The sequence below is a fragment of the Moschus berezovskii genome, chromosome 12 (assembly GCF_049115385.1).
Source record: "Moschus berezovskii isolate FMDL1 chromosome 12, NW_MosBer_1.0, whole genome shotgun sequence".
Taxonomy (NCBI): Eukaryota; Metazoa; Chordata; class Mammalia; order Artiodactyla; family Moschidae; genus Moschus; species Moschus berezovskii.
In genome coordinates, this window is record NC_142471.1 from 77,092,916 (window position 1) to 77,118,841 (window position 25,926).

The 25,926-nt window shown below is 37.8% G+C and overlaps 1 protein-coding gene across 3 annotated transcripts in view; it reads left to right on the top strand.

Moving 5' to 3' along the window:
* The window catches only part of SHOC2 (SHOC2 leucine rich repeat scaffold protein), a 96,187-nt gene that overhangs the window by 13,613 nt on the left and 56,648 nt on the right, over positions 1-25,926 (top strand). For all 3 annotated transcript variants that reach the window (XM_055424668.2, XM_055424669.2, XM_055424670.2), the window contains exon 2: positions 21,488-22,413. In XM_055424668.2, the coding sequence (XP_055280643.1) occupies positions 21,711-22,413 (703 nt within the window). In that variant the 5' untranslated portion in view covers positions 21,488-21,710. The remainder of the gene's footprint in view (positions 1-21,487; positions 22,414-25,926) is intronic.

Below are 25,926 nucleotides of genomic sequence, written 5' to 3' on the forward strand. Positions count from 1 at the left end.
CGCTCTCTCCCTGAGTTTGCTCAACCTCTTGTTTGTTGAGCCGATGATGCCATCCAATCGTCTCATCCTCTGTCACCCCCTTCTCCTGCCTTCAATCTAACCCAGCATCAGGGTCTTTTCCAGTGAGTCAGCTCTTCGCATCAAGTGGCCAAAGTATTGGAGCTTCAGCTTCAGCGTCAGTCCTTCCAATGAATATTCAGGATTGATTTCCTTTAGGATGGACTGATTTGGTCTCCTTGCTGTCCAAGGGACTCTAAAAGAGTCTTCTCCAGCATCACAGTTTGAAAGCCTCAATTCTTATGGTCCAATTCTCACATCCGTACATGACTGCTGGAGAAACCATAGCTTTGACTAGAGGGGCTTTTGTCAGCAAAGTGATATATACAAATATACTGATAAATATAAATATATATAATATAAATATTTTATACTTTATAAATATACTGTCTAGTTTTATCATAGTTTTTCTTCCAAAGAGCAACTGTATTTTAGTTTCATGGCTGCTGTCACCATCCACAGGGATTTTGGAGCCCAAGAAAATAAAGTCTGTCACTGTTTCCATTGTTTCCCCATCTATTTGCCATGAACTGATGCTAAAGTTGAAACTCCAATACTGTGGCCACCTCATGCGACGAGTTGACTCACTAGAAAAGACTCTGATGCTGGGAAGGGTTGGGGGCAGGAGGAGACGGGGACGGCAGAGAATGAGATGGCAGGATGGCATCACCGACTCGATGGACATGAGTTTGAGTGAACTCCGGGAATTGGTGATGGACAGGGAGGCCTGGCATTCTGTGATTCATGGGGTCGCGGAGAGTCAGACACGACTGAGCGGCTGAACTCAACTGAACTTATGGGACCAGATGTCATGATCTTAGTTTTTTGAATGTTGAGTTGTAAGCCAGCTTTTTCACTCTCCTCTTTCGCTTTCATCAAGAGGCTCTTCAGTTCTTCTTTGCTTTCTGCCATAAGGGTGATGTCATCTGCATATCTGAAGTTATTGGTATTTCTCCCGGCAAACTTGATTCCAGCTTGTGCTTCAGCCAGCCCAGCATTTCCCATGATGTACTCTGCATATAAGTTAAATAAGCAGGGTGACAATATACAGCCTTGACATACTCCTTTCCCAATTTTGAACTAGTCCACTTTTCCATGTCTAATTCTGACTGTTGCTTTTTGACCTGCATACAAGTTTCACAGGAGGCAGGTAAGGTGGTCTGGTATTCCCATCTCTTTCAGAATTTTTCACAATTTATTGTGATCCACACAGTCAAAGGCTTTAGCATAGTCCATGGAGCAGAAGTAGGTGTTTTTCTGGAATTCTCTTGCTTTTTTTTATGATCCTGCAGATGTTGGCAGTGTGATCTCTGGTTCCTCTGCCTTGTCTAAATCCAGCTTGTACATCTGCAGAATTCTCTGTGTTCATGTACTGTTGAAGCTTAGCTTGAAGGATTTTGAGCATGCCCTTGCTAGCATGTGAAATGAGTGCAATTGTGAGGTAGTTTGAACATTCTTTGGCATTGCAGTGACCTTTTCCAGTCCTGTGACCACTGATGAGTTTTCCAAATTTGTTGGCACATTGAGTGCGGCACTTTAGCATCATCATTTTGTAGGATTTTAAATAGCTCAGCTGGAATTCCATCATCTCCACTAGCGTTGTTCATAGTAATGCTTCCTAAGGCCCACTCCAGGATGTCTGGCTCTAGATGAGTGACCATACCATGGTGGTTATCTGGGTCATTAAGACCTTTTTTGTACAGTTCTGCCACCTCTTCATAATATCATCTGTTAGGTCCATACCATTTCTGTCCTTTATTGAGCCCATCTTTGAATGAAATGTTCCCTTGGTATCTCTGATTTTCTTGATGAGATCTCTAGACTTTCCCATTCTGTTGTTTTCCTCTGTTTCTTTGCATGGTTCACTTAAGAAGGCTTTCTTATCTCTCCTTGCTATTCTTTGGAACTCTGCATTCAGATGGGTATATTTTTCCTCTTCACTTGGCTTTTGCCTCTCTTCCTTTCTCAGCTCTTTGTAAGGCCTCTTCAGACAGCCATTTTGCCTTTTTGCATTTCTTCTCCTTGGGGATGGTTTTGATCACTGCCTCCTGTAGAGTGTCAAACTTCCGTCCATAGTTCTTCAGGCGTTCTATCAAATCTAATCCTTTGAATCTATTTGTCACTTCCACTGTATAATCATCAGGGATTTGATTTACGTCATACCTGAATGGCCTAATGGTTTTCCTTACTCTCTTCAATTTAAGCCTGTTTTTTGCAAGAAGGAGTTCATGACCTGAGCCACAGTCAACTCCTGGTCATTTTTTGTGCTGACTGTTTGGAGCTTCTCCATCTTCAACAGCAAAGAATATAATCCATCTGACTTTGGTATTGACCGTCTGGTGATGTCCATGAGTAGAGTTGTCTGTTGTGTTGTTGAAAGAGCATGTTTGCTATGACCAGTGTGTTCTCGTGGCAAAACTCTGTTAGCCATTGCCCTGCTTCATTTTGTACTCCAAAGCCAAATTTGCCTGTGACTCCAGGTATCTGTTGACTCCTTGCTTTTGCATTCTAGTCCCCATGATGAAAAGAACACTTCTTTTTTTTTTTTTGGTTTTAGTTCTAGAGGATCTTGTAAGTCTCCATAGAACCATTCCAATCATCTTTGGCATAGTGGTTTGGACATAGACTTGGATTACTATAATATTGAATGGTTTGCCTTGGAAATGAACAGAGATCATTTTATGCTGGTTTCTGATCAAGTGAAATAACTCATGTAAAGTCTTATGGACAAGAGCTAGCAGAACTTTGGGGCTTGGAAAGAAGTGTATGTGACCAGAGGACAAAGTGGGGAATGTTGGAGTTGTGGCTGAAGTCAGGGGCCAGATCATGAAAGGCTTGAGATTTATTGCTAAAAATTTTGGATTTTATCTTGAGGGCTATGTTTGTGGGACCACCCCCTCTCCCATCCAGGTGTTTTAATTTGGACAGTTGGTTTATTGGATTTGAGTATTTGAAAAGAGAAAGAAAGTGAAGTCGCCCAGTCGTGTCCAACTCTTTGCGACTCCATGGACTGTAGCCTGCCGGGTTCCTTCATCCATTGGATTTTCCAGGCAAGAATACTGGAGTGGGTTGCTATTTCCTTCTCCAGTGAATCTTCTTGACGCAGGGATGGAACCTGGGTCTCCCACATTGCAGGCAGACTCTTTACCATCTGAACCACCAGGAAATCCATGAGTATTTGAAAGATTACTTTAATTACGATGTAGTGATTAGATTAAGAATAAGATGAGGAGTGGATGCTTGAGACCAGTTTCAAAGCTATTACAGGATAATATTCAGTGTACTTGGCTCAGGGAAGTGGCATTGAGAATAAAGAGAAGTTGAAGAGTCAGGAGTAATTTTATGGGAAGAACAAGTAGGATTTATTGATTGTTAGGATATGAAAGATGAAGGAGAGAGAGGAGTCAGTATGACTTTAGGATTCCTGGCCCTCTCCCATTCTTTAGTTGATCTCTTCTTAGGTGTTGTCTCTTTAAGAAGAAACCTTTCCAAGGCTCATAAGTGTCTTTGTGCTTCAACAGCTCTTACCACTCTGTTTTTGCCTTTATACTTGTTTGTTAGCTTACAGGTAAGGATAATATGCTTTATTATGGTTGCCTACTTGGCACCTTGTGCCATGGCATTTAGTATGTTTTAAATGTTGACTGAATGAAACTAGTTTTTATATTTATGAAAATTGAAACATTCATAATTGAAGAAAAAGCTAGTTTCTGAACTGCCAGTATTCAAAAATTTGATTTTATAACTTCAATATGAATCGGATCACTCCAGGCACTTTTGAATATCTCTTGTAAAAGCAGTGTACGTTACAGTTCAAATCTGAAGTATTGGCTGTATTTGGTTCCTCCTGAGCTATTGTGGACTAATTTAAATGGGTTTGATTATTATGTTGCCCTACTCCGATATCATATATTAGAGTTTTCTTTGTCTGTTTAAAAGTGAACATAACCAAACTATCATTCTCTGTTTAAAATGAGCGTAGCTTTTTCTTTCCCCACTCACTGATTATAAAAGGAGGGAATTCTTTTTGTGTACATTTTAAAAAATGATACAAAGATAAATAAAAGTGAAAGCCATTTTTATAACCTACGATAAACATTGCTATCATTTGATTAAGACTTTATGATTTATATATATATATGTATATATGAACATTATCATTAAGTTAAAAAATTGAGATAGGAAATACTTTATGTATATAATTAGCTATATGTGTGCGCACATGCACACGCGCGTGCACACACGTATATATATCCTTCATAGGAAGAATTCTCATAGCTAGTATATAGCCAAGTAACTCAATAGGAGTGGAATGCTAAACTTAAATTCCTGCAAGAGATCAAGCAGGTAACATAAATGAGTGAACTCAGTAGGGATTATATGTGAGATTGTTGAGTTGGAGAGCACTGTGTGGGCATAACTTCTATTCACCACTAGTTGGTTTTTGTCATTAATAAATGTTGACCCAGTGGTGCCCACATTTAAAAATTTTTTAAAAATGAGAAGTAGTAGTCTGTATGTGAAACTTCCAGTGATTCTTACTGCTGCTAAGTCGCTTCAGTTGTGTCTGACTCTGTGCGACCCCATAGATGGCAGCCCACCAGGCTCCTCCGTCCCTGGGATTCTCCAGGCAAGAATACTGGCGTGGGTTGCCATTTCCTTCTCCTCCAATGATTAAATATTGGCAAATTAAGAAAAATTAAAACCATGATGAGTATTATACATAATGTAGCTATGGTCTGTATTTTGCCTGAATACCACAAACAGTGGAAGAATGGAAAGATTTCTTCACTGTCACTAATCAAAGAAATATAGATTAGATAATATGTCATTTTTCATACATCAGATTGATAAAAATGAGAAAGAATAATGATTGTCAAGATTGAAAGAGTGTAGATTTATGCATTCTCTTTGGAAGAAGACAGTTTAGGACTACTTACACATATTTTTGGTCAACAAAAGAGTCCGAAATGCAGTACTTGGATGCAATCTTAAAAATGACAGAATGACTTCTGTTCGTTTCCAAGGCAAACCATTCAATATTACAGTAATCCAGGCCTATGCCCCAACCAGTAATGCTGAAGAAGCCGAAGTTAACCGGTTCTATGAAGACCTACAAGACCTTTTAGAACTAACACCCAAAAAAGATGTCCTTTTCATTCTAGGGGACTGGAATACAAAAGTAGGAAGTCAAGAAACACCTGGAGTAACTGGCAAATTTGGCCTTGGAGCACGGAATGAAGCAGGGCAAAGGCTAATAGAGTTTTGTCAAGAGAACGCACTGGTCATAGCAAACACCCTCTTCCAACAACACAAGAGAAGACTCTACACATGGACATAACCAGATGGTCAACACGGAAATCAGATTGATTATATTCTTTGCAACCAAAGATGGAGAAGCTGTATACAGTTAGCGAAAACAAGACCAGGAGCTGACTGTGGCTCAGATCATGAACTCCTTATTGCGAAATTCAGACTTAAATTGAAGAAAGTAGGGAAAACCACTGGACCATTCAGATATGACCTCAATCAAATCCCTTATGATTATACAGTGGAAGTGAGAAATAGATTTAAGGGACTAGATCTGATTGATAGAGTGCCTGATGAACTCTGGACGGAGGTTCGTGACATTGTACAGGAGACAGGGACCAAGACCATCCCCATGGAAAAGAAATGCAGAAGAGCGAAATGTCTGTCTGAGGAGGCCTTACAAATAGCTGTGAAAAGAAGAGAGGCGAAAAGCAAAGGAGAAAAGGAAAGATATAAGCATCTGAATGCAGAGTTCCAAAGAATAGCAAGGAGAGATAAGAAAGTCTTCCTCAGTGATCAATGCAAAGAAATAGAGGAAAACAACAGAATAGGAAAAACAAGAGACCTCTTCAAGAAAATTAGAGATTCCAAGGGAACATTTCATGCAAAGATGGGCTTGATAAAGGACAGAAATGGTATGGACCTAACAGAAGCAGAAGATATTAAGAAGAGGTGGCAGGAATACACAGAAGAACTGTACAAAAAAGATCTTTACAACCAAGATAGTCACGATAACGTGATCACTGACCTAGAGCCAGACATCTTGGAATGTGAAGTCAAGTGGGCCTTAGAAAGCATCACTACGAACAAAGCTAGTGGAGGTGATGGAATTCCAGTTGAGCTATTTCAAGTCTTGAAAGATGATGCTGTGAAAGTACTGCACTCAATATGCCAGCAGATTTGGAAAACAGCGCTGGCCACAGGACTGGAAGAGGTCAGTCTTCATTCCAATCCCAAAGAAAGGCAATGCCAAAGAATGCTCAAACTACCACACAATTGCACTCATCTCACACGCTAGTAAAGTCATGCTCAAAATTCTCCAAGCCAGGCTTCAGCAGTATGTGAACCGTGAACTCCCAGATGTTCAAGCAGGTTTTAGAAAAGGCAGAGGCACCAGAGATCAAATTGCCAACATCCGCTGGATCATGGAGAAAGCAAGAGAGTTCCAGAAAAATATCTATTTCTGCTTCATTGACTATGCCAAAGCCTTTGACTGTGTGGATCCCAATAAACTGTGGAACATTCTGAAAGAGATGGGAATCCCAGACCACCTGACCTGCCTCTTGAGAAACCTGTATGCAGGTCAGGAAGCAACAGTTAGAACTGGACATGGAACAACAGACTGGTTCCAAATAGGAAAAGAAGTACGTCAAGGTTGTATATTGTCACCTTGCTTATTTAACTTATATGCAGAGTACATCATGAGGAACGCTGGGCTGGAAGAAGCACAAGCTGGAATCAAGATTGCCGGGAGAAATATCAATAACCTCAGATATGCAGATGACACTACCCTTATGGCAGAAAGTGAAGAGGAACTCAAAAACCTCTTGATGAAAGTGAAAGAGGAGAGTGAAAAGGTTGGCTTGAAGCTCAACATTCAGAAAACAAAGATCATGGCATCTGGTCCCATCACTTCATGGGAAATAGGTGGAAAAACAGTGGAAACAGTGTCAGACTTTATTTTTGGGGGCTCCAAAATCACTGCAGATGCTGATTGCAGCCATGAAATTAAAAGACGCTTGCTCCTTGGAAGGAAAGTTATGACCAACCTTGATAGTATATTAAAAAGCAGAGACATTACTTTGCCAACCAAGGTCCATCTAGTCAAGGCAATGGTTTTTCCCGTGGTCATGTATGTATGTGAGAGCTGGACTGTGAAGAAAGCTGATCGCTGAAGAATCGATGTTTTTGAACTGTGGTGTTGGAGAAGACTCTTGAGAGTCCCTTATACTGCAAGGAGATCCAACCAGTCCATTCTAAAGGAGATCAATCCTGGATGTTCATTGGAGGGACTGATGCTAAAGCTGAAACTGCAATACTTTGGCCACCTCATGCGACGAGTTGACTCACTGGAAAAGACTCTGATGCTGGGAAAGGTTGGGGGCGGGAGGAGAAGGGGACGACAGAGAATGAGATGCCTGGATGGCATCACCGACTCTGTGGACATGAGTTTGGGTGAACTCCAGGAGTTGGTGATGGACAGGGAAGCCTGGCGTGCTGTGATTCATGGGGTCGCGGAGAGTCGGACACGACTGAGCGACTGAACTGAACACATATTTTAGTGCTTCTCTGGTGGCTCAGTCAGTAAAGAATCTATCTGCAATGCAGGAGACCAGGATTGGATTGGGAAGATCCCCTGGAGAAGGGAATAGCAGCCCACTTTAGTATTCTTGCTAAATAAAAATCTATGGACAGAAGAGCCTGGCGGGCTGTGGTCCAGAGGGTTGCAAAGAGTTGGACACGACTGAGCAACTAACACTAGCATACGTATTTCAAATGCACTTTAGTTTTGACCGAACAGTTCTGCTTTCAGGACCCTGCCTTATGGAAATACTGGTTCCTATATATAAAGATTTTTGTTCAGTGAAGCATTATTTGTGCTACCCACCTCCCCAGAAGGTAAATAGAAATAACCTAAAATGTCAGTTGATAAGAGAATGATTAAGTAAATTATGGTGTAGTCATACCACAAATTATAACAAAAGGAATGAAGGATATTTGTGTTCTTGTGTAGAAAGAGTCCATAGTTTGTTGTTGGTGTTGTTCAGTTGCTAAGTTGTGTCTGACTCTTTCTGACCCCATGTGTCCTTCACTGTCTCCCAGAGTTTGCTCAGATTCATGTCTTTTTGAGTCAGTGATGCTATCTAACCATCTTGTCTTTGCTTCCCCCTTCTCCTTTTGCCTTCAGTCTTTCCCAGCATCCAGATCTTTTGTAGTTGGTTCTTCGCATCAGGTGGCCAAAGTATTGGAGCTTCAGCAACAGGCCTTCCAATGAATGTTCAGGGTTGATTTCCTTTATGATTGACTGGTTTGATCTTGCAGTCCAAGGAACTTTGAAGAGTCCATAATTTTCTGTTTATCATTTATGTGCAAAATTGTAATTTTATATCTAAATTTGTGTGTGTATGCTATCATTTTAAATATCTGAATGATACTCCATTGTGTGGCACCATAATTTATTGACACTGTTAATGTGCATGTAAGTTATTTCTAATGTTTGGTATTTATATACACATTTCTTTGAACACTTTTTTGACATTTGTAGTTGTAATGTTGTCTCCAAAGATAAATTCCTTTTGTATATTATACAGTAACAAATATCTATCTGAGCTTTCATAGATACTTTGAAGAAATACATTTGTCTCTGAGAGTTTGCTATTTGTAACCTTTGATCTGAGTATGTACGTTAGGTGTAGTGGTCAGCTGCTGCTGCTAAGTCACTTCAGTCGTGTCCGGCTCTGTGCGACCCCATAGATGGCAGCCCACCAGGCTCCCCTGTCCCTGGGATTCCCCAGGCAAGAACACTGGAGTGGGTTGCCATTTCCTTCTCCAATAGTGGTCAGAGAACTAATAAAAAAAAAAAAATGACACTGTGTTCAGTTATCTTACATTCCTTAATATTTTTAAGGGTAATTTAAGTACTGATTTCTGTCTGGTCAATATATGCTTATGATACAGAGTCCAAAAGATACAGACATATGCAGCAATCTCCTACTCTGAGACTTCTGCCTAGTTTTCTTTCCTACAAAACCACTATCAGTTTTGTGTGTACCTCTGTATCTTGTACATATAAGCATATATTTATATATATATTTTCCCATAAATGGTACCACAGTATGCTGTACTACAGCTGGGTTTTTCTCACTTATTTATAATTAATATAATATTTTTGTAAGTGCTTTGTATGTTGTAGAGCCTGTTTTAACAAACATTTTAGTACTTATTACTAATCTTCATCATAGTCTTCATACCACATCCTGAGAGGTATGTAGTATTATTTTATCCTCCTCTTACTGGACATGGAACAACAGACTGGTTCCAAATAGGAAAAGGAGTATGTCAAGGTTGTATATTGTTACCCTGCTTATTTAACTTATATGCAGAGTACATCATGAGGAACGCTGGGCTAGAAGAAGCACAAACTGGAATCAAGATTGCTGGGAGAAATATCAATAACTTCAGATATGCAGATGACACCACCCTTATGGCAGAAAGTGAAGAGGAACTCAAAACCTCTTGATGAAAGTGAAAGAGGAGAGTGAAAAGGTTGGCTTGAAGCTCAACATTCAGAAAACAATTATCATGGCATCTGGTCCCATCACTTCATGGGAAATAGATGGGGAAACAGTGGAAGCAGCGTCAGACTTTATTTTTGGGGGCTCCAAAATCACTGCAGATGCTGATTGCAGCCATGAAATTAAAAGACACTTACTCCTTGGAAGGAAAGTTATGACCAGCCTAGATAGCATATTAAAAAGCAGAGACATTACTTTGCCAACAAAGGTCCGTCTAGTCAAGGCTATGGTTTTTCCTGTGGTCATGTATGGATGTGAGAGTTGGACTGTGAAGAAAGCTGATCGCCGAAGAATTGATGCTTTTGAACTGTGGTGTTGGAGAAGACTCTTGAGAGTCCCTTGGACTGCAAGGAGATCCAACCAGTCCATTCTAGAGGAGATCAGTCCTGGGTGTTCATTAGAAGGACTGATGCTAAAACTGAAACTCCAATATTGTGGCCACCTCATGCGACGAGTTGACTCACTGGGAAAGAGTCTGATGCTGGGAGGGATTGGGGGCGGGAGGAGAAGGGGACGACAGAGAATGAGATGGCTGGATGGCATCACCGACTCGATAGACATGAGGTTGAGTGAACTCCGGGAGTTGGTGATGGACAGGGAGGCATGGCGTGCTGTAGTTCATGGGGTCGCAAAGAGTTGGACACGACTGAGTGACTGAACTGAACTACAAAGAAATTACCTGAGGCATAGAAACTTTAAGTAAAATGCTACGTAGTTGGGGAACTGGAAATTGAACTCCAGCAGTCTGTCTACAGAGTTCTAACTATTACCCAGAAAGCTTTACTGTCTCAATTGTGTAATACCAGTACATGGTTGTTGATCATTCTTTTTAGTAATTACAGAGTATTTCATTGAATAAAAAATAATGTATATAATCACGGCCTTGGTGATGGGCATTTAGGTTATTTGAATATATTATTGTTTACATATAGTTCTACAGTGAATATCCTTATGCCAATATAATCCCTATGTCATTTTGAACATACAGAATCTGCGTGTATTTCATTTTCATCCTTTCACATTTGGGCAGGATGAGGGTGAATCTAGTATGCACAGTTATATTTTATTTTGTGATCTAATATCAGACTTTTTCCTTTAGTGAGTGTGTTTCTTTCATCTGTGTTTATTATAGCTTTATGCTTATTTCCTTTTTTCCTCATCTTTTATACCTCAGAGATTGAGATACAGATCAAGCTATAACTGTTGAGGTGTGCTTAAAGGTATAAAGCAGCATAAAGTAATGTGAAAGTGAAAGTATTAGTCACTCAGTTGTGTCTGACTCTGTGACCCCATGAACTGTAGCTCACCAGGCTCCTCTGTCTATGGAATTCTCCAGGCAAGAATACTAGAGTAGGTAGCCATTCCCTTCTCCAGGAGATCTTCCCAACCCAGGGATTGAACCTGGGTCTCCTGCAGTGCAGGTGATTCTTTACCATTTGAGCCACCAGGGAAGCTATAATATTTGGTAATATTCATCTATGAAGCTGTCTAGTTCTGGGCTTTTGTTGGTTGAGAATTTTTTGATTACTGATTTGATACCATTCCTGATAATTAGTCTGTTCATGTTTTCTGTTTATCCCTGATTCAGTTGTGAGAGATTGTACATTTCTAGGAATTTGTCCTTTTTTCCTGTGTTGTCCATTTTATTACCATATGATTGTTCATAGTAATCTCTTGTGATCATTTGTTTTTGTGGTGTTGGTTGTAACCTCTTTTCCATTTTTGATTTTATTTATTTGGGCCCTCTCTGATGAGTCTGCATAAAGGTTTAGCAACTTTGTTTATCTTTTCAAAGAACTCACTTTTAGTTTCATTGATCTTTTCCATTGCCTTTTTTTTTTTTTTTTTTGGCTTTTGTCTCTGTTTCATGTATTTTTGCTCTGATCTTTATGGTTTCTTTGCTTCTGCTGACATTAAGTAAGTAAGTATGTATTAGTTGCTCTGTTATGTCTGACTCTTTGCAACCCCATGGACTGTAGCCAGCCAGGCTTGCCTGTCCATGGGATTCTCGAGGCAAGAATACTGGAGTGGGTTGCCATTCCCTTCTCCAGGGGATCTTCCTGACTCGGGGATTGAACCTGGTCTCATGCATTGCAGGCAGATTCTTTACCATCTGAGCCACTACACAATGGGTTTTGTTACTTGTTCTTTTTCTGATTCCTTCAAGTGTTTAAGGTTAGATTGTTTGAGATTCTTAATGCTGCCTGAGATACACTTTTATCACTGTTTCCCTCTTAGAACTGCATTTGCTATGTCCCATAGATTTTGGCTCATTGTATTTTCATTTATCTGTTTTTTTTCTTTTTTAAAAAATTTTGCCTTGATTTCTTCAGTGATCCATTGATTGTTTAGTAGCACGTTTAGTGTGTTTAGCCTCCATGTATTTGTGTTTTTTGCAGTTTTTTTCCCTTGTTGATTTCTATTCTCATAGCCTTGTGATTGTAAAAGTTGCCTGATATAATTTTAGTCTTCTTAAATTTACTGACTTTTTTGTGTGGCCTAGCTTATAGTCTATACCGGAAAATGTTCCATATGTGCTTGAAAAGAATGCTTATTCTGCTACTTATGGATGGAATGTTCTCTATATATTGGGTTGGCTAAAAAATTCTCTTAGTTTTTAAGTAAATGATATATTTTTCATTTTCACCAAGAACTTTATAGAACAACGTAGTCACCATTTTGTTCCCCTACCTTCTGCCTTTTTTCAGTCAACTCCATAATTCCATCTTCCCAAAACTTTTTATCTTTTTGAGCAAAGAACTATTCCAGGTGCCTTTTACAGTCTTCCAGGAAATTGAAATTTTAAGAGAATTTTGTAAAGGCCGAAATTAATAGAAATACAAAGGTGCAATGTCTGGTGACTATGGTGGATGAATCAGAACTTCCCAGCCAAACTGTAGCAGATGATATTTACTACTTTTGTCTTTTAACCTTCCTACAAGGTTTATCAGTCTATTATATATTTTCCTTTACCAATGAGACTTTTCCTTTTGTAATTTTCGTATTTCTACTTGTGGCCTTTTCTTTAACATTTCTTACAAAACCGGTTGTGTGGTGTTGAACTTTTAGGTTTTTCTGGTCTGTAAAACTTTTGCTCTTTCCTCCAGATCTAAATGAAACCTTGCTCAGGAGAGTATTCTTGATTGTAGATTTTTCTCTTTCATTTTTAAAAATATATCATGCCTTTCTCTTTCTTCTGGTCTGTGGAGTTTCTGCTGAAAAAACAGCTGGTAATTTTATGTATATAACTTGTTGCTTTCCGCTTGCTACTTTTTTTTCTTTTTTTTTGGATTTTTATATTTTTTATTGTTATTTTTATTTTTATTGGAGGCTAATTATTTTACAATATTATATTGGGCCCTTGCTACTTTTAATATTCTCCCTTTATCTCTTACTTTTGCTATTTTAATTACCATGTATCTTTGATGTGGTCCTCTTTTGATTGATCCTGTTTGTATTTCTGTGCTTTCTGGACTTGGGTGTCTTGTTTCTTTCCCTAGGTTAGGGAAGTTTCCAACTGTTTTGTCCTCAGATATGTTCTCTGTGTCCCTCCCCCCGCCACCCCCACCCCATACACATTTCTGGGATCTCTGTATGTGATTGTTAGTATGCTGATGTTGTCCTAGAGGTTTCTTAGACTGTCCGTGTTTCTTTTTATTCTTTTTTCTTTTCAGCTTTAGTGATTTCCGTTGTATATAGCTCACTCCTTTATTCCTTTTCATCATCTAATCTGATGTTGTTTCCTTCTAATGTATTTATTTCGTTTATGGTATTCTTCATCTCTGTTTGTTTGTTCTTCATATTTTCTCTTTGTTAAATCTCACTGTGTTTATTCCTTCTTATCCCAAGTTCTTTGAGCATCTCTAAGATCATTGCCTTGTACTCTATTGGGTAGATTCCTTATCTCCAGTTAGTTCTTCTGGGGTTTTAACTTGTTCCCGCTCATTTTGCCTGCTTTTTTGCTCAGTCGCCTCTGACTCTCTGTGACCCCATGGACTGTAGCCTGTCAGGCTCCTCTGTTCATGGGATTGTCCTGGCAAGAATACTGGAGTGAGTTGCCATTTCCTTCTCCAGGGGATCTTCCTGACTGGGGGATCAAGCCTGTTTCTCCTGTGTCTCCTGCATTGCACACAGACTCTTTTATCACTGAGCCACCAGGGAATCCCAGGTTCCTGCTTTTATTTCTGTTTTTTCAATAGGTTGGTTACATTTCCTGATCTTGGAATAGTGGCCTTATATAGAAAATGTCTTATAGGTCCCCGTACCACACTCCTCTATAGTCACCAGAGATTTAAGTTCCAAAAATGTCCTCTGTGTGAATTCTTTTGGCCTTTGTGTTGTGGTGGGCTACCTTCTGTGGGTACACTGAGATGTGGCTGGCCTGGTTGGTTGCCAGGCCCCAGCTTTTGTGGAGGCTACTGGCAGCTGGTAGGTAAGGCTGGGTCCTGGCACATTTGGCTCCATGGACAGAGGAGTCCTGTGGTGGTGCTGGCCTGCCAGTGGGTGAGCTGAATCTTTACAGACTGGCTGTGGGGCCACAATAGTTCTTGAACTGATGTTGGCCCATTGGTGAGTGGGGCTGAGGCTCCTGGGGCTTGTGCTGTCAAATAGTGGGTAAGCCTGAGTCCTGGTGCTGGTGCCAGCCTACTGGTAGGTAGAGCTGGATCCTGGAGTCTCTGACTGTGGGGCCTCATGGTCCCAGTCTTGATGTTAGCCCACTGGTGGGTGGCACTGAGGCCCAGGAGGTCTGTTTGTCTTTTGGATGTTTGAATTATATTAGCTAGTGTTTTCTTCAAGAGCAATTCATAGGAACAGTATTCCTTCAGTTCTTACATGTTTAATAATATTTACCTGTTTCTGTACTGAACTATATTGTTAGAACTCAGTATTAATTCTTGGCCATATTTTTTTGTCCTTGAAGACTCTTTACAATTGATCTACTGTTTTTGCCACTGAGTCCTTTTGTTCGTTTTTAGGTAGCACTGAGTTTGTATAGATTCTCAAAGAATTCTCTTTGAATCCTTGAAGTACAATAGTTTCTCCCTTTAAAATCTATGTTTTTCAATAGTACTTTTAACCAAATTCCTTTAGATCAGAAATTAGCTAGCAGATATGTACATTTAACATTAGAATACAGGACAGAGACTGACTTAGGTTATTAGGCGAGTCAAATTTAATATAGCTAGAACTCCTCAAGTCTCTGAACATCTAGTCCCCCCCCCCCCACTTATGTGAATAATTCTTTTTATCCTAGGCAAGAGAAAAATAGAAAATAAGCATGTACTCTTTTTAAATTTTGTATTGGAGTATAGTTGCTTTACAATGTTCTATAAATTTCTGCTGTACAGCAAAAGTGAATCAATTATATGTACACATATATTCACTCTTAAGATTCTATTCCCATATACATCATTACAGAGTATTGAGTAGAGGTCCCTGTGCTATGCAGTTGACTCTTTTTAGTTATCTATTTTATATATAGTAGTGTGTATATGTCACTCCCAACCTCCCAATTTATCCCTCCCCCACTTCCCTCTTGGTAGAAATAAGTTTACTCTCTATATCTTTGACTATTTCTGTTTTCCAGATACGTTCATTTGTACATTTTTTTTTAAGGAACCTTAAAATGTACACATATAGACAGTATCATATGCTGTCTGTCTTTGATTTACTGCATTCACTATGATAATCTATAGTTCCATCCATATCACTGCAAATGGCTATTTTCATTCTTTTCTGTGACTGAGTAATATTCCATTGTGTGATATATATTGTATCTTCTCTGTTGATGGACATTGAAATTGTTTTCGTGAGCTGACTAGGGTGAATAGTGCTGCAGTGAACATCGGGGTATGTGTATCTTTTTGAATTATGGTTTTCTCCTGATACGTGCCCAGGAGTGGGATTGCTGGATGCTATGACACTATTACTAGAAGGGACTAGTCAGTAGTAGTTTTTAATAATTAGTGCATGGGCCACAGATGTATGAGTCAGGCTCTTTTCTAAACTGAGCTGTGTTATCACTTTCTAGCGGTCAGTTACTGAAACATTTATATATTCTGTTAATGGAAAAGTGGAGCTAACTGGTTGTAGAGTTAAACTGTAAGGTACTGAATTAAAATTAATTTATAAAATATATTCTTTTTGTCATACTTTTCAGGAAGATACCACTCAGTAGAAAATAATTGAACTTGTTGAATTGAAAGTTATGTGAATTATGCATTTAGGCATATAATAATACATTATTGGAAGAAATTTCTCATTTGAACGCCAGATTTCTTAATAAACTACTAGTGTGATCTGTATGGAGGGAGAATAATTTTGTAAAGATATTTAGATTTTCTGTATTGGGTTTTTTAATTTAGCATTTCTTCAGACTATAGAAAGCATCCTACATTTTAAAATCTTGCTCCGTTAAAAATTTTCCTTGATTCCTGTGTCAATCCTGATTATTTACATGGTTATGTGTAGCCATTTAATGTATTCTGAAATAGTATAGTGGTTACAACATGGGTTTTGGAGTTGGAACTGTGTTAGTCTTGTGACTTCGTCAATTATGGTCTGTGTGATCTTTGACAAGTTGTTTGATTACTCTTGAGCCTTAGTTTCCTTATCTGTAAATGGATATTAATCTGCCGCAGAATTGTTGCAAGGACTTCATGAGATAAGAGCTAAAAGCATTCAGCACTGTGCCTGACAAGTGTGTGTGTGTTAGTTGCTCAGTTGAGCCCGACTCTTTGCGACCCCATGGACTGCAGCCCTTCAGGCTTCTCTGTCCATGAGATTTTCCAGGCAAGGATACTGGAGTGGGTTGCCATTTCCTTCTCCAGGGGATCTTCCCAACCCAGGGATTGAACCCGGGTCTCCTGCACTGCAGGCAGATTCTTTACCAACTGAGCTACAAGGGAAGCCCTGACAAGTAGTAAGTACTAAATAAACATTATCTGCTGCTACCTCTAGTGTTGTTATTGTCAGACTCCCACCATGCTGTTGGGCAGATAATTTAACTTCCATAAACCTTAGTTAGCTCATCTGTTAATGAGAGTAACACTTCTGGGGTGCCTGCTTAACAGAGGGTTACTTTGGAAATCAAATATAATCTAGTGATAGTAGTTTATAAATTTCTCAACCTATCTGAACGGAGGTAGCAAGTCTTGTACCATTAAGCCTGGGCAGGTAAAAGCAGAGGAAATGGAGATCTGCTTTTTGGGAAAGGGTTTAACTGAAGACTTGATAACAGATTTGCTAGACTGAGACAGATGTAGATACATAAGTTCCTTTCCTGATAAGTCAGGCTCAAAGTGCATATCTGTTTCATCAGTGTTCTCCATGGGGTATGTGTAAGATCCTAGATGAAGAATTTGTGGCAGAGTCCAAACTCAAGCTCAGTATCCATGGCCCTTTATGATTTGGTCTCAACTTCAATTTCTTTACCTCATTCCCTGGCATTTCCTTTTCTTTGCTCTCTCTCATCACCCAGTATCTTTTTCCAGAGAGAGAGGTAAGCAGTTAAATGAACAGTTTGAGGGTGTATCCTTTTATTTTTTTTCTGTGTTCTTACATAGATTTGTAACGCTTACATACATTTATATTTTTATTCAAACAAAAAAAATGCCAAATTAATCATATTATGAAGCCACGTTTTCAAAAAGTCTTTACTGGATTGTATGCCCATCAGTAGTCTATGAGAGTGTAAGTTTCTCTGTGTCCTCACCAGCACGGTTCTTTTTTTATTTTTTAATCAGTTTGATAGGTATTATTTCTCATTGTTTGTTAAATAAATATTCTTCTAATAGCTAGAAGGAGATGGCTTTCTAAATCTTTCATACAGCCAGGAGAGGACTCAGAGTTCATTTGCCCATTTGCTTCAAAATGAAAACGTAACTTTGGACTCTACTGAAATCCACTCGTCAAACATTGGGTTAGCGTTCTACTTACTTGGCTTTGCAACTGCAACTTAGAAGCCACCTTGGAACCACAGCTTAGAAACCACCATCCTGAATTTAATGTTTCTCAATCCTTCGTGTGTCTAAATGTATGTATGTATGTATGTGTTCACAAACTATATGTATTAATTTACAGATATATATAATTTACAGGTTAATTAACCATATATATTACATTATATAGATGGAACCATTCTTTATCATTCTGCAATTTATATGTTTTCTGTCTTTTTAAACTTTTTATTTTATATTGGAGTATAGTGGGTGAAAATGTTGTGTTAGTTTCAGGAGTACAGCAAAGTGATTCAGTTACACATATATATAGCTACTCTTTCCTGTTTAGGTTGTTACATAATATTGAGCAGAGTAGATTCTTGTTGGTTATCCATTTTAAATATAACTGTGTGTACATGTCAATCCTAAACTCCCTAGCTGTCTCTTTCCACCACACTTCCCCAGTAAACATAAGTTCTCTATGAGCCTGTTTCTGTTATGTAAATAAGTTCATTTGTATCATTTTTTTAGATTCTGCATAGAAGTGATATCCTATTTCATTTTCTCCTTCTGACTTAATTCACTCAGTTTCTCGATTCATCCATGTTTGCTGCTGCAAGTGGCATTATTTCATTCTTTTTAATGGCTGAGTAATATTCCATTGTATTATATATACCACAACTTCTTTATCCAGTCCTCCGTCATCAAACACTTAGGTTTCTTCCATGTCTTGGCTATTGCAAACAGTACTGAAATTGGGGTGCATGTGTCCTTTTGGATTCTAAGGCATGCCCAAGAGTGGGGTTATAGGATCTTATGGTAGCTCTATTTTCGGTTTTTTAAGGAACCTCCCTACTGTTCTCTGTAGTGGCTATGCCAGTTTACATTCCCACCAACCGTGTACAAGAGTTCCCTTTTCTCTGCACCCTCTCCAGCATTTATTGTTTGTGGATTTTTTGATGATAGCCATTCTGACTGATGTGAGGTGATATCTCAATGTAGTTTTGATTTGCAATTCTCTAGTAATTAGTGATGTTGAACATCTTTTCATGTGCCTCATGGCCATCTGCATATCTTCTTTGGAGAAATGTCTATTTAGGTCTTATACCCTTTTTTGATTGAGTTGTTTTGATGATATTAAGCCCCATGAACTATTTGTAAATTTTGGAACCTAATCCCTTGTTGGTCATGTCATTTGCAAATATTTTCTCCCAATTCTGTGGGTTGTCTTTTTGTTTTGTATGGTTTCCTTTGTTATGCAAAAGTTTTTACATTTAATTAGATCCCACTTGTTCATTTTTGTTTTTATTTCCATTATTCTTGGGGGAATGGATCAAAAAAGATATTGCTGCGATTTATGTCAGAAAGTGTTCTGCGTATGTGTTCCTGTAAGAGTTTTATAGTGTCTGGTCTCACATTTAGGTCTTTCATTCCTTTTGTGCTTGTTTTTGTGTATGTTAAAGAATGTTCTAATCTCATTTTTTTACATCTATTGAATAGCTACCCATTTACATTTAAAGTAATTGTCAATATGTATGTTCTTATTACCATTTTCTTGTTTTGGGTTTGTTTTTCTTAGGCCTTTTTTCTTCCCTTCCTCTTTTGTTCTCTTTCAATTTGATGACCATTTTTAGTGTGTTTGGACTGCTTTTTCTTTTTTGTCTGTTTATCGTAGTTTTGGGATTTGTTGTTCCTATGAGGTTTTGATATAGCAGTCTAATATATGTGCAAGGTTGTTTTAAGTTTGCTGGTCTGTTTCCCACCTAGAAAAATTCCTTTATCATTTGTTGCAGAGCTGGTCTGGTGGTGCTGAATTCTGTTAGCTTTTCCTTGTCTGTAAAGCATTTGATGTCTCTGTCACATCTGACTGAGAGCCTTGATGGGTACAGTATTCTTTTTTTTTTTTTTTTAAATTTGTTTGACTGCATCACATCTTAGTTGTGGCGTGCAGGATCTTTAGTTGTGACATGTGAGGTCTAGATCCTTGACCAGGGATCAAACCTGGGTCCCTGCACTGGGATTGCAGAGTCTTAGCCACTGGACCACCAGGGAACTCCTAGCGTATTCTTGGTTGTAGGTTTTTCCCTTTCATCACTTTAAATATGTCATGCCACTCTCCTTGGGCTTGCAGAGTTTTGCTGAGAAATCAGCTGATAACCTTATGGGAATTCACTTGTATGTTATTTATCATTTTCCCTTGTTGCTTTTATTTATTTACTTATTTTTTCCTTTAATTACTATGTGTCTTGGCATGTTCTTTCTTGGTTTTATTCTGCCTGAGACTCTCTGAGCTTCCTGGACTTGGGTGACTGTTTCCTTTCCCATGTTAGGGATGCTTTTAGCTATTATCTCTTCAGATATTTTCTCAGGTTTATTCTGTTTCTTTTCTCCTTCTGGGACCCCTATAATGTGAGTGTTGGTGCATTTAATGTCCCAGAGGTCTCTCAGACTGTCCTCATTTCTTTTGTTCTTATTTTTTCTTTTCTGTGGCAGTGATTTCCACCATTCTGTCTTCCATGTCACTTATCTGTTCTTCTACTTCAGTTATTCAGCTGTAGATTCCTTCTAGTGTATTTTTCATTTCAGTTATTGTATTGTTTATCTCTGTTCTTTAGTTCTTCTTGTTCAGTCACCAAGTCATGTCTAACTCTTTGCGACCTCATGGACTGCAGCCCTCCAGGCTTCCCTGTCCTTTGCTAACCAGTCTGTCTTCTTTTATCTACCTTTCAGAATATTCTCCTAGTTGCTTCATGTGTTTTTGTCAGGGTTTTAAGCTACAATTAATGTGAAAAACAGAGTATTTTTCTAACTTGTATGGAATTATTATTCTAACTTGTATAGAATCAGAAGTCTTTTATTGTAATGTAAGATGCAGTATTATAAAGCTTTCACATATGCATTTAAGGTAAGAATAGGGAATATATTTAATATACATGGCTTATTGATGTGTTTTTCAGAATAAATAATTATTAAATGTGATGATCATCATTCTAGTCTTATGCCAAGAATAGATCTTATTAGCCTAGTGTTGTCTTACTTCCATCTCCCCTTGTATTTTCAACCTTTGTGGTCATTTTGGTTAGTCATTTTTACCAGTGAACTTTTCCTGTTTCTAAGAACCCTTAATCCTTCTCACTGTCAACTGAAAAAGCTACCGTTTCAGTTCCCAGAATATAGGCTTCAAGGAGATTGCTCTGTTATTGTTTCTCAAAAGGGGTCCTTAGAGCCCCTTTCCTGATTTATTTGCTGTTTTCCATATGTATTTCAGTTTTGTTCCTTTACTCCACTGCTCTCCATTCTGTCATTATTGTCTTTCAAGTCTTTCCTTTTGCTTGAAACTATTTGTTAATTAGCTGCAGATAGAGCAGCTTTACTCTAGTAGTTAGGCATATAGGCAGTGTACCACCATTTTGGAATCTTAGTTCCATTACTTTGCCAAGATCACAAAGCTGGTTATTTAAAGATATTTATGTGCCTCAGTTGTCCCTGTGTGTAAGATAGGGATAAGGATTTATCTCAGGGCTGATAAAGAGTTAATGTTTGTAAATTCCTTGCAGTGGTGTTTGTTCATAGAAAGCACTTAGACATTAGCTGCTGTGGTGATTTTTCCCATGTTTCATCACTTTAGAATTTTGCACTTTGATTACTTGTTCCTGTCTTAACCTCTTCCTGTTAGATTGTAAATTCCTCAAAGTTAGAGTCTGTTTTATTAATTTTTATAGTTTTTTAATGGGTTTTGCAAAGTAGAAGGTGTTCAATAAATATTTACTGTTTCAAATCATAGGAAAATAGCAAAATTGTCAGTAAGATTGTTTGCAGCACCAATTTACTTAATATAAATTATAACCTGAAGTAATTTAATACTCTCTCTGTATTATATTTCAGGAACTCTAATGACTCATTGATTGACCAGCACCATTTTACCAGTTGGAATGAGTTATCAGAAATGGGCATAGTGGTTTTAGATCCAGCATGTAACAGATGGAGATTACTTCTTCAAGCCAACACCTTTTTTGACTGTGTAGGATATTTGTCTCTTCATCTTTGAATTTCTTTTGTTGGTAAAATAAAAGGAGTTCATGTAGTTTTTGCCGTAGCTTGAGTCACCATGAGTAGTAGTTTAGGAAAAGAAAAAGACTCTAAAGAGAAAGATCCCAAAGCACCATCAGCCAAGGAAAGAGAAAAGGAGGCAAAAGCCTCTGGAGGTTTTGGGAAAGAGAGCAAAGAAAAAGAACCTAAGACCAAAGGGAAAGATGCCAAAGATGGAAAGAAGGACTCCAGTGCTGCCCAGCCAGGGGTGGCTTTTTCGGTTGATAATACGATCAAACGGCCAAATCCAGCACCTGGGACTAGAAAAAAATCTAGCAATGCAGAGGTGATTAAAGAGCTCAACAAATGCCGGGAAGAGAACTCAATGCGTTTGGACTTATCCAAGAGGTCTATACACATATTGCCATCATCAATCAAGGAGTTGACTCAATTAACAGAACTTTATTTATATAGCAACAAATTACAGTCCCTCCCAGCGGAAGTGGGCTGTCTAGTAAATCTCATGACACTGGCTCTAAGTGAAAATTCACTTACCAGTTTGCCTGACTCTCTCGATAACTTGAAGAAGCTGCGGATGCTTGATTTACGGCATAATAAACTGAGAGAAATTCCTTCAGTGGTGTATAGGCTAGATTCTCTCACCACTCTTTACCTTCGCTTTAATCGTATAACTACTGTGGAAAAAGACATCAAAAACCTGTCAAAACTCAGCATGCTTAGCATTCGAGAGAACAAAATCAAACAACTACCTGCTGAAATTGGTAAGATGCTTTGCATTACTTTTATTATTTATAGTATTTATTATGCTAAATAGTTTTGTTGAGTTCTTTTCCATATCAGAAAGTGTCTGATTACTTGCCTTAAAAAAAAAAAAAATAGTTTCTAAGTTCTGTCTTTAGCGTGCTTTAATTGGTTTTGTGATATTAATAGTACTGGTTTGAGATCATTTTATAGACCTAGAAAATGACTTAGAATGTAAATGCAATTGGGCCTTTTCCACACAAAACTAATCTACTTTCATTTTCATTGGGAAATAGTAAATTTGAAGCAGAAAAAAATTTTTGCCAAAGTTTTTAGTTGTTACCACCTGCTTTTAAAGTATTTACAGATAGCATTATGTAAGATGCTTTAAGGCTATATTTTCCTATTTTCTGACATTCTCCATTTTACCTGAAAATGTTTGTTTAAATTCACATCTCTTTTCTACCTAATTTACCACAAAAGAGTGGCATGTAAGAGTCTTGTGAGGAAGCTGGGTGGTAAGCAAGTTGAAAAAATTTTTTCATTTTGAAAGTACTTACATGTTCATTAAAAACAATCTAAGGATGCAGAAAAGTACAGAGGCAGCTATAGTTAATGTCAGCACTTGATAACTTTCATTCTTATTTTTACATCTGAAGCTATATGTACTAAAAAAGGGGAATGCTTTTAAAAGAATGGATAATAGGATAAAAAATAGGAAATATACATGTGTAAACAAGTCAGTAAAAAGTTACTTGTTTGATATTTTTAATTAAAAAAAAAATTTTCAGCAACTTTTGGAATATAGTAAACTGTTGATTTACCAGATTTGAGAAATTGATAAAGGTGTTGTCTTTGTAGGCCCTTTTTATGAGAGTTCAAAAAATTGACATAAAAATTGATTATGTAACTTTTAAAGATAAGTTTCTTTTTTGTGGGTGAAAGATTTATTCTGAATAAAGCAGGTTAGTTAAATATATTGTTGCATTAAGTGTTAGTCTTATAATGAGTGGTAAAAGAAACTTTGTTTTCTTAGGCTGTGCAGCTTTGTAGAGATATAATACTCTGTGGGCATTTAAAAAATTTTTGTTTAGCTTTGAAAAAAATGTAATTTATATTTTAGGTATGGTGTTCTATTATATTTAGCTCTAACCAGACACTTAAAATCTTAATTTAATTTTGGTTTAATTATATTTAGAAATCCATGATCGATTTTCTCAAGCAATGATTTATTAAGTGTTACACACTTATGAGATATTAAAATATTCCTGAAAATTTGCTTGGAAATGCTCCTTTCCATGTTTTCAGATAGGAATGTGATTGTTGAATGACTTTTGATTCTGTACTTGATTCGATCAAAATTTGACCTGTTTATGGGATTCATTGTAGAATAGAATTATAAGTTTTTGGGGAATGTAATGCTGAATTTTTAGGTAGAAATATAAAATGTTATTTGCTGTCTTTGTACTTAATGTTGTTTTTTGTGTGTTACACTTCATTCTCAAATGTTGACTTTCATTCATATGAGAGTTTTTCATTAAGGACTTTCTGTAGAAATGTTATTACCTGGGAATTAAGAACATTCATTTCTTAAACTGGAAATTATTTCATAGGACTTTAAATATACTTCACTTTGTTTTTAAGCATATGGATAAAACATTTTTACTATATTTTTAAAAATTGGCAAATTTAATCAGAAGGTTGATTTTTGTGGCTGCCTAATCTTTGGGCCTTTATTTCTAAATTTTCAATTTTAAAAATAAACACTGAATTTGTTTTTTAATGAGTACCCCCCAATCATTAGTGACATTGAATTTTGTGTTCTTTTAATTTGTGCATTTCTATAAGATAGTAACTTCATAAATGTCATTTATATTCCAGGCAAGGCATCAGATAGAAAGTAAATTACTTTAAAAAATAAAATAATATTTCTTATAAGGAATTAAAATTTATAAGGTTTAAGATGTGTGCATTTGGGACAAACCTTGCAGAAGTCTGCATTATGTATTTCCTTATGGGAACAAGAAAATAACGGTCTAGTAAAAAATAAAATAATTGTAATAATAAAAATAGCTGTTGTTTGAGCACAGTATGTCGTATAATATACACTATTTTTTACATGTAACTTTATATCTGTTATCTCGTTAAATTCTTACAGTAATCCAATGAAATAAGTAGTTTTATTGTACTGAAAAAGGAACTTAAAATTTAGTGAGGTTAGATAATTTACTAAAGGTCATATGCTGAGAAGTTGGCAAAGTCACAGTTTGACTCTGGGTCTCACTGTACTGCTTCCAGTGTCTAGAAGAGTGGATTCCTGCTGAGCAGCTCAGTCGTGTCTGACTTTGCAACCTCATGGACTGCAGCACACCAGGCTTCCCTGTCTTTCACTATCTCCTGGAGTTATGTCCATTGAGTTGGTGATGCCATCCAACCACCTCATCCTCTGTTGTGCCCTTCTTCTCCTGCCTTCAATCTTTCCCAGCATCAGGGTCTTTCCCAGTTGAGTCAGCTCTTCACGTCAGGTGGCCAAAGTATTGGAGCTTCAGCTTCAGCATCAGTCCTTCCAGTGAATATTCAGGGTTGATTTCCTTTAGGATTAACTGGTTTGATCCTCTTGCAGTCCAAGGGACTCAGGAATGTTCTCTAGCACCACAATTGGAAAGCATTAGTTCTTCAGCGCTTAGCCTTCTTTATGGTCCAGTGCTCACATCCATACATGACTGTGGAAAAATCATACCGTTGAGTATATGGATCTTTGTTGGCAAAGTGATGTCTCTGCTTTTAGTGTGCTGTCTAGCTTTGTCATAGCTTTCCTGCCAAGGAGCAAGCATCTTTTAGTTTTGTGGCTGCAGTCACCATCTGCAGTGAATTTGTAGCCCAAGAAAATAAAATCTGTCACTGCTTTCCACTTTTCCCCCTTCTATTTGCCATGAAGTGTTGGAACCGGATGCCATGATCTTAGTTTTTCGAATATTGAGTTTTATTGAATGTTGAGTTTTAAGGCAGCCTTTTCACTCCTCTTTCACCCTCAAGAGGCTCTTTGGTAACTCTGCTTTCTGCCATTAGAGTGGTATCATCTGCATATCTGAGGTTGTTGATATTTCTCCTGGCAGTCTCGATTCCAGCTTGGGATACATCCAGCCCAGCATATCCCATGATGTACTCTGCACATAAGTTAAATAAACAGGGTGACAATATACAGCCTTGACACACTCCTTTCCCAATTTGGATGAGTCCATAGTTCCATCTCTTGGTTCTGTTGCTTCTTGACCTTCATATAGCTTTCTCAAGAGACATATATGGTGGTCTGGTATTCACATTGTCTTTAAGAATTTTTTATAGTTGTGATCCACACAGTGAAAGCTTTAGTCTCTGAAGCAGAAGTGAATGTTTCTCTGGAATTCCTTGCTTTTTCTATGATCCAGCGGATGTTGGCAATTTGATCTCTGGTTCCTCTGCCTTTTCTAAATCCAGCTTGTACATCTGGAAGTTCTTGGTTCATGTACTGCAGAAGCTTAGCTTGAAGGATT